Source organism: Oryzias latipes, chromosome 14, assembly GCF_002234675.1.
Source record: "Oryzias latipes chromosome 14, ASM223467v1".
NCBI classification, from domain to species: domain Eukaryota; kingdom Metazoa; phylum Chordata; class Actinopteri; order Beloniformes; family Adrianichthyidae; genus Oryzias; species Oryzias latipes.
In genome coordinates, this window is record NC_019872.2 from 3731483 (window position 1) to 3740630 (window position 9148).

The 9148-nt window shown below is 40.4% G+C and overlaps 2 protein-coding genes across 3 annotated transcripts; one reads left to right on the forward strand and one right to left on the reverse strand.

Moving 5' to 3' along the window:
- Positions 1-68: 68 nt before the first annotated feature.
- On the forward strand, positions 69-2464 carry LOC111948694 (tripartite motif-containing protein 16-like). Its single transcript, XM_023962828.1, has one exon. The coding sequence runs from the start codon at positions 69-71 to the stop codon at positions 1710-1712; it is 1644 nt and encodes a 547-aa protein (XP_023818596.1). The 3' UTR covers positions 1713-2464.
- Positions 2465-3406: 942 nt separating this feature from the next.
- c14h5orf24 (chromosome 14 C5orf24 homolog) lies at positions 3407-9133 on the reverse strand. 2 transcript variants are annotated; one of them, XM_004076054.4, is made up of 2 exons: positions 8780-9133; positions 3407-7552 (listed from the first exon to the last, which is right to left on the reverse strand). In XM_004076054.4, exon 2 carries the CDS (start codon positions 7544-7546, stop codon positions 6923-6925), a length of 624 nt encoding a protein of 207 aa, XP_004076102.1. In that variant the 5' UTR covers positions 7547-7552; positions 8780-9133; the 3' UTR covers positions 3407-6922. The 2 variants fall into 2 exon arrangements, with proteins under 2 accessions (XP_004076102.1, XP_020564312.1); XM_020708653.2 differs by lacking the exon at positions 8780-9133 and adding an exon at positions 8328-8770.
- Between the last annotated feature and the right edge of the window lie 15 nt (positions 9134-9148).

A 9148-nucleotide genomic window follows, 5' to 3' on the forward strand; every position in this document is an offset into this window, starting at 1 on the left:
AAGAAGCAGGAAGGAGGAGGAGCTTTCATGTAGAAACAAAAAGTAAAAATTTGCTATTGTTAGAGAAAATGGCTCAGCAGGTTTTTCTAGATAAAGAAAAACTGATCTGTTCGATCTGTTTTGATCTGCAGAAGGATCCGGTCACTATTCCTTGTGGACACAGTTACTGTCTGGAATGTATTCAGAACTTCTGGATTGGAGAGGAACCAAAAGCTCCCAGCTGCCCTCAGTGCAGACAAAACTTCACTTCAAGGCCTGTCCTGGTGAGAAACACTATTTTAGCAGAGTTGGTGGAGGACGCAAGAAAAGCAGAGCTCCAACCGACTTCATCTGAGCGTTCTGGAACTGGACCAGAACATGTTGACTGTGATTTCTGTGAAGGAAAGAAGCTGAAAGCTGCCATGTCTTGTCTGACCTGTATGGTTTCTTACTGTGAGCAGCACCTCCAGCCCCATTTTAGTGTTGCTGCATTAAAGAAACACAAGCTGGTCAAAGCTACTCTAAAGCTTCAGGAGAACATCTGCATTCGTCACGATGAAGTGATCAAGATTTTCTGCCGCACTGATCAGAAGTGTATTTGTAGTCTCTGCTCCATGGATGAACACAAAGGTCATGACATGGTGTCTGCTGCAGCAGAAAGGGCTGAAAGACAGACAAAGCTGGGACTGGATCAACAAAAAGTCCAACAGAGAATCCTCAACTTGGAAGAAGATTTAGAAGTGCTTCAGCAGGCGGTGGAGGCCATCAATCTGTCTGCTGAGAAAACTATCAAAGAAAGTCAGAACCTCTTCAAAGGTTTGATCTGTCTCTTGGAGCAAAAATGCTCAGAAGTGGAGCAGAAGGTCACATCCTATCAGATGGAGGAAGTGAGGAAAGTGGAAGAACTCCAGGAGAAGATGCAGCATGAGATCACCAAACTGAAGAAAACAGAGGCTGAGCTGGACCAGCTCTCATCTACAGAAGATCATCTCCATTTTCTCAACAACTACTCCTCCCTGTCAGATCTGAGTATCTGTACAGACTTACCCAGCTTTGAACAAGCTCAGCACTGCTTTGATGATGCTCTCAAAGCTGTGTCTGAGACCAGAGAGAAGCTGGAGGAGACTCTCAGAGACCAGACCACAAAGATTTTAGACATAGTGGATGTTTTTCTGCCTGAAGACTTCAGATCCAGAGAGGACTTCATGAAGTACTATCATCAGATCACACTGGATCCAAACACAGCAAACAGGAATCTATCTTTGAGTGAACAGAACAGAACAGCAACATGGACAAAGTTAGAACAGAATTATTCAAGTCATCCAGACAGATTTGCTAAAAGGTCTCAGGTTCTCAGTGCAGAAGGTCTGACTGGACGTTGCTACTGGGAGGTGGACTGGAGCGGGGTGGTTTACATTGCAGTTGCATACAAAGACAGAAGTGGTACAGGAACCTGGGATGAAAGCGCGTTTGGATTTAATGATAAATCCTGGGCATTGAAGTGCTCACCCACTGAATATACATTTTACCACAAAAGCAGCTGTGTTTCTATTGCAGCTCCCCGATCCTCCAGAGTGGGAGTTTATTTAAATCACAAAGCAGGAACTTTGTCTTTCTACAGCGTTTCTGACTCCATGACTCTCCTACACAAAGTCCAGACCACTTTCACTCAGCCTCTCCATGCTGGATTCTGGATTTCAAAGTCTGGAGGAATGATCAGGTTGTTGAAGTGAAAAGCAGTGACTCATCTGTGAGAATCACTGATGAAATATGTCTGCACTGTAGGAAACAGAAAATCATAGATAAATATCGTGTATGTAACTTCTAATAATAAGTATGTTAACAAAAATAGTTTTAGTTTAGATATCAAAATAAAAGACAAAAACACCAGATTTTTATGTAATAAAAATTTGAAACAAAACATAAATGCAGTTTTGGAATAAACTTAACTGTAAACACAACAGTTAAAATAACAATGAAATCTAAAAAATATCTACCCAAAAAAAGAAAATCAACAACAGAAAAATGATTTCTTGAACAAAAATCTGCACACGAATCTGTGAGCTTCAAGAAGACGTCCTCCAAGCTGTCAGGACTCTCATGATGTCTTCAAGTAATCAGAGTTTGCTGATTACCTTTGTTTCTAAAATGATTTTTAAATACTTTGTGTTGCTGTATTTGAGTCTAAGAAGATAGCAAACGTCATTTTTGTGCTGCATATAATTTGTTGTGAATGTAACATTTTTTGGAATTATGAAAACTGTCATTTCTATTTCTCTCTGAAATTTTCATTTGATCAGCTAATAAGAGTGAGTCAAAAATCAAAGGCATTTGTTATATTAGAGGTGAGATGTCGATTAACATTTACTCACTTCATGATCACATTATGTTTCATCTATTAAACATTAAAAAAAGAAATGGATTAGTCTGTAATGAGTATTAACCCTTGTGCTATCTTAGATGACCCACCCTTACATTGACGTGTTCTCCCTACCATGACAAAGGTGGATAAAGGTGGAAAGATTTCATGTAATCCATGGACACCAGTGAAGATCACAAATCATTGTAGAAAAAAGGTTCAGAGCACTGTCTAGTGGGTCTAGATGACCCCACTCCCAATGGTAAAGTGCCTGGGATAGCACAAGGGTTAAGAGTAAAAGCATTTATCTGTTTTAGGTGCTGAAATACGCATGAATGTCTGTTGATAAACTTTATTATAAGAGAAAATTGATTTAATTTTATTGAAATGAATTTTTGGGGTGGAGTTCAAACTTTCCATGGTAAAAATCAGGGGGAAAACTGTGTAATAAAAAACTATAAACAAAAGTACAATGTCTCCTTGACTCTTCATCATTAATACTACATTGTTATGCTGAAACAGTACAGCAGTCATGTTTTTAATCTTTTGTTTCCACACTGCAACATAAATTGTGCCATAAGAATAGTAGAAAAGAAATCTTAAACCTTCTAAATAGATACAGGTACGGAGCACTTAAAGGGACATAGAAGCAAAAACATGAGTGCTGGTTTCTCGTACACACCAGTTGTTCACAGCTGCTGTCTCTCCTGCTCCAAAACAAACCACGACATTAGAACTGGTTTTAGGCGACGTTCAGAGATAACATCACGGTGACGCAGAGGAAATAAACCAGTTATGTTTTTGTAGGAGATTCAGAAGGTAAAATAAAACTCAATAAGATCATCTAATGTTGTTTTTATGTAACTGACTCTGAAAAAGTCTCCTCTGTGCCAAAGACCTCGTAGTTTCTCGTGCACACTAGAAACCAGCTCTATTTTTGTCCCTTTAGGGGCTCTCTAGACAGACATAAAGGAGGGTAAGAAATGTTTTTTTTTTCTGAAACCTTTTGCTTTCATCCCCAAACAGCAAAGTTTTAATTAGTGTAAAGAATCAAGCCGTGCCATCAGATTGTGTTACTTTATGATTTATTACACAACGTTTGAACATTCCACAACAACCATGCACGAAGAAAAGGGGAAATATACAAAGCTTTGCGGGCCTTGTTGACGGCAGTTCTGAAGAACCTCGGCCTCGTTTCTTCATGAAAAACTCAAATGTGAGGAGACGCCGCGGGTGATGGGAGACTAAAAAATAAAATATTTAGAACTGTGCTCCATGTGTCACACATTCAAATGCATTCATGTTTATTTTGGGACAGTTTTAGGATGATCCCAGATTCCTTCATGTGAAGAATGCAAACTTCAACCAAACTTCCTCTTCTCTAGCTTTGTATTCAGCAAAGTAAATGACACCATAACAAACAATGACATTTACGATGAAGACTGTCAGCAATCCATAGAGTCATCATTTTGAACACATCCATCCACAGAGCAAAGATTCATTCTGTTGAACTTCTCTCTAAAATTGTACACACAGCTGATAAAACCACCTTAAAAAAAAAACTTCCACCTTAATAATTTGTGTGTCTGTTTTCAATAACCTGAAACATTTTTCATATTTTGAGCCATGATATTTACCACAAATCCACGTTTAGTCGCCTACATCACAGCACAAATGCTGCTGCTGATTCCACGAAGTTGAAAACATCCAACACTAAACCAACAACCAAACTGAGTCCCAAAAGGAAGCTGCATGGAGAAGAGCAGAACCCAGAAAGGGTCGGACCCCAGGTTCACTGTATGGCGCCCTCTGGTGTCTGTGTGGAAAAGTGCAGGGCTCTGAAGACATCCACTGAAATGTGCAACTTTTCTGACTGAAACAGAAAAACTCCACGTAGATTTGTTGGAAAGGTTTTCTCTGAGCCACAGCTGGATCCCTTTTTACAGCTACCACCAGGTGGGCTTCATAAATCAATCAAATTATCAACTATTTTAGCAGCTTTTACAAACAGCAGCTGTGCTGCAGACTTTATTTCTTGCAAATTATAGCAAACATAAAATCTTTTTTGGTGAAAAAGTTTTTTGTGTGCCTAAGAATAAGTCAAGGTGACAGTTTCTACTTAAAGAAGCTTCATGAGGTCACGCGTGTTAGCCACACAGACTAAAACCTCTCATGCTAACATTAAAGCAGGGTTTCAGTGAAACTGAAGTCAGACTCGGATCAAACGTCTGCTGTGAATTGGGGACACAAAGCTGACAGTCGTCCTGTAACATCTCCAGTATGGAGTCTGACTCCAAAGAGTTTGTACAAAAGTCAGGATGAGGATGGAGCAGGCGGCCGCAGCTAGAAAGCATCTTTAAATATCTAACTTGGCTACATACAAATTTGTAGAAAAAGCTAAATAAAGTGAATAGAAAAACAATGAAAGTGATCAAGTTTATATCAGAGGACTGAAACTGTCAAGAAGCTGCCTTTAAATCAACTGAACGTTGGATGCAACCACTTCAAGGTAAATTCAAACAATCCGTTTGGATTTTTTTTTTACACAGTTTTCTTTTGCCAGTTAAAAAATGTCCTGAAAAACTAATGTTTCCAAGCTAAAATGTTCGTAGCCTGATCCCATTCTTTGGTAAAGGAGGGTCACAACAGTAAGGAGGCATTTTCAATACATCAGTTTACAGGATGCAACTCATTTCAACAAAAAGGGACAGAAATGACTTCAATGTAGGTTTTAAAATACGGCATGAATAAAAAGTGATAGTATCAACGTTGCCGTGGTAACCTACAACACATAAACACATTATTGCACCAAACTGAAGCTTTTCTAAACTTTGTCATTTCCCATTTCTGAGCTGCTCATGCTTGAATACAGTGAAAGAAAATAAATGTTTAGTTTGTCGGATGATCCATCAAACCGTATGTGACTAAGTGCTACACCTTTGTCATGAGGTCAACAGGGTCATGGGATTTAACCAAATGCAAATCTCGGACCAAACTTCTTTTTCTACATGTACATTTTTAGGGTTAAATGGGATTTTAGTAGATTGAATTTTAAAACATCTTGTTAAAAAAACAACCAGAAATGAGATTTACAACAAATCTTTCCAATTGTAAAAATTGCAAAATCATGTTTGGCAACTAACTGCCATTTACAGAAACAGCGCCCTCTAGCGGCAGACTGAGGAACAGTCCTACAGTGCAGGAACGATGAGCTAATAAAAGGCGATGGTTTCAGTGTTTAACCAATCAGAGCGATGAAGAGGAAGGGTAGGGGTTTTATCTGATTATTCCCAACAGGGTAACCCTTTTATTGACTGTAGTCAATGTTTTGATAAAAACATCTCCAAACACAATTCTGTCTCAAACTAAAAGCAATATCAGGGTAAAACAAATATTTAAATTAACATTTTGTCCACTTGGTTGAGTTCTTTTATAGGAAAACAGGATTAAAATGATTCTGGGAGTCCTTTTAAGGGCAGAGGTCTGTAATAAGAGCGTAATTCACACATAAAGGTCTGGAATGCAAAAACAACTAAAAGAGGAAACAGTTGAAATTATTTAGGAAAGAAAATGTTTGCAAAAAAAAGAAAACCAGCTAACTATACAAAAACACGGTCTTGTTTTTATTCAATAAAAACTGCTCATCTGAAAGCAGCATGTTGATGGTAAAGTCCTCAACGAGTTTCAATAAAGCACAACTAAGTTGGGTAAAAACATTTTGCATGAAATGTGACTCCAGTTAGTGTTTTCAAAAGAAAAACTGAAGAAAAAAGCATAAATGTCTGCCATAAAAAACGAATAAGCATCATTTTCATTTTTACATTGAGCTTTCTAAACACTTTTCCCGGTTCAAAGGTTTCAAACTAACGCAACACATGTAATGAGAAGAAGCACTTGATAAATGAAACGTGCACATGTGAGTTTACACATCAAAAATCCTTTACAAACACATCTCATCTGTTTGCCACCTATAAGCTGAGCTTGAATATTTCCTGCATGCAAAAAAAGTGTTGATGTTTAAAACTCATTGTTTGGAGAACTTGAACCTCCTGAAATGGAATAAATTTGATTTAAATTAGATGGAAGCACTGATTCACCATCAGTGCTTACATCTTATAGATAATTATATAGAGTAAAACCAAATTTTTCTTCAGATTTTTCATTGAAACTTCTTTTTTTTAGTCATAAATTTGCTTCTTTTGAGTTCTTTTCCAAAAACGGACCAACATTCAAAGTACATTCTCCTCTTCTGTAGCACATCTGTTGTCTTTGTGATGACCTCCTCTGTTGGAGGGCATGAAACTGCAGCTAATAACTTCAGATAGATGCGTCTGTGTGTTGGGAATACGATGCTACATAAGTCAGTGGAAAACAGCCGTGTTCAGTATACACTATAGATGCACTATAGATCTCAGCAGGATTACTGAAAACTGCTGTGGATTATATTGATGGCAGTCACACAAATGACAACAACACAGTATTATTCCTATAAAAAGCCTTCCTGCTCTCACCTTCACTGCCCCTAAACTGCAGCAGGAAGCCTGTGCATGTGTGTTCTGTCCCGGCAGGGGCGGGGCAGACCCGTCACTCCGTGGCCGTCTTCTCTTTGCAGGAAGGTTCACAGAGGATGTCTTTGTGTGGAAGTGGGTACGGGAACGCGGCTCCACTGCAGGTGCTACTGTAAGCCAGTTTGTTGAGGCGCGACAGGCCTTTGATGCTGCCCGGAGGCCGCCCTGGGCTGACCTTGTACCCCGCGGCTCGCGTCGTGCCGAGCGGCCGTCCCGGGCTCGTCTTGAAGCCGGCAGCCCGGGTGGTGCCGAGCGGTCGGCCGGTGCTGGTTCTGTACCCAGCTAGTTTGGTGGTTCCCAAAGGTCGCCCCCGTCGGCCCGTCTTGCCGGCACCTTTGCTTTTCTTTTTGCCGGCGTCCGGCGCTTGCTCGGCGCCCTTCATGCCGGCTATTTTCCCCTGCGAGCGCGGGTCGCTCCCGAGAACGTCCTGTCTCTGGCACACCATGGGCTTGTGGCTCTGGGCCGGTAGGGCCATGGGAGCTAGCGTCATCTGGAGGGACGTGGTGGGGGGTGGAGGGTAGAACTTGTTGGGCTGGGAGGTGCACAGGTCGAAGTGAGAAGCAGGGTGGTGGCCGTCCTCTGCCAGGCACGAGGGCCTGCTGCTCATGCAGAAGTCGCTGGTCGTCACCTGGCGCATCATCTTCAGCTGGGAGGAGGAAACTCTGGATTATTTTCCAACACTGAAAGATTACAATACATGATTGAACCTTACAGTTAGATGACAAAAAGTCTGTTAAAAAAAGCTCAATAACATTAGAATACAGTTCCCAGGAGAATAAAATTACTAATTAAAGATTGTAAACAAAAAAAACTGTAAAATATTACGATTTACCAATAAGAGTTCTTTCGATTAAAAAATAAAAAAATTGATATAGAAGATTCCAGCCGTCACCTTAAATGACTATTTCAATGAAAAGGGTGTTTTTTTTTTAAAGCAGAATGTAAACAGAGAGCTCTCAGCAAAAGGAAGGGGATGGAGGGTGTGTTTACACCACACCAGTGGTCCCGCCCATGAGTTGGAGGCAAATTTCTAGCCTACAACCTGCTAGAAAAACTACAGATTTCTTGATTTTGGCTGAAAACGGCATAAACAGAATCAAAAGACCACGGCTTTCCAGTGGATCATAAGACGATTAAAGTGGGTCTTTAAAGCTAAATTTGGCCAATATCTGGTAAAACACTTAAAATATTCGATGAGGACGTACTATTGGCCAACATTTTTTAATAAATTCAAAAAATATTTTTTTACCACCCAAAGAATATATATATAATTATATATTTGTGTGTGTGAATTGAATACAAGACATTTATGATTTCTCAATATTTCTGAAAAAAAAACTAAATCTCAAATTTGTTTTTTTGTTTAAAAAAAAGTTTTTCTTTTCTTTTAGGCCTTGGCTTAATAAATATTCTCCACTTACCTTTAGAAAGATTATTTTGGTAAATCAATGCGCATAAAAAAATAGGACCTTTAGAACCAAAATGAGGAGGAGGAGGAGGAGGAGGTTATAAATACTTGAAGTGTGAGGAAGAGGAGCAGTGTGACAGTCTGCTCCTTCCTGTCTGTCTCTCCTGCAGGAGGTGCAGACTTTACTCCCACATCTACCGTCCGTAGTAACATAACATCCATTCATAAAAACAAAACAAAAAAACATGAGGAGGCGCGTGAAACATTCCGCGTCTTTGCAGAACCCCCCTGAAAATTCGGTTCATGAAATGTTAATGAGCAGCAGCGTTTAGCTCGGTTCTGGCCCGAATAATGACGGTTCCGGCACCGCGGAGAGCAAAGATGCTTGATGAAAAGCTAACCCTGAAGCGGCTTCACCTCCACACCGAACCCAAACCGCCGGGAGGAGCACAAAGGTTACCGTACCTCGATTGTTAGCAGGAATCGGCGTCGAAAGGGTTAAGGAGAAAAATCAGCTTTCATCCCCTCAAAGCGTCAGTCGATTCATTTTTTAGCTAGTTTTTTAATTTTATTTTAGCACCACGGGCCGTCAGCCTGCTACCAGGTGCTCACCACATCCACACGTTCCGGGGGGAGCCAGGAGGAGGCGAGCGGAGGTGAAAGGAGGTTTTAGTTCCCAGCGCGAGCGCTTTGGAAAAGAAACGCAGCCATTTTCCATTAAAAATTAATAAGACAGGGAGAGCAGTCTGGGCATGCGCAGAAGGGCAGGCAAAGGTTGTGTGTTTTTTAAAGCCTCCCTTCTTTCAAAAACACTGAAACGGGCGTTTTACACAC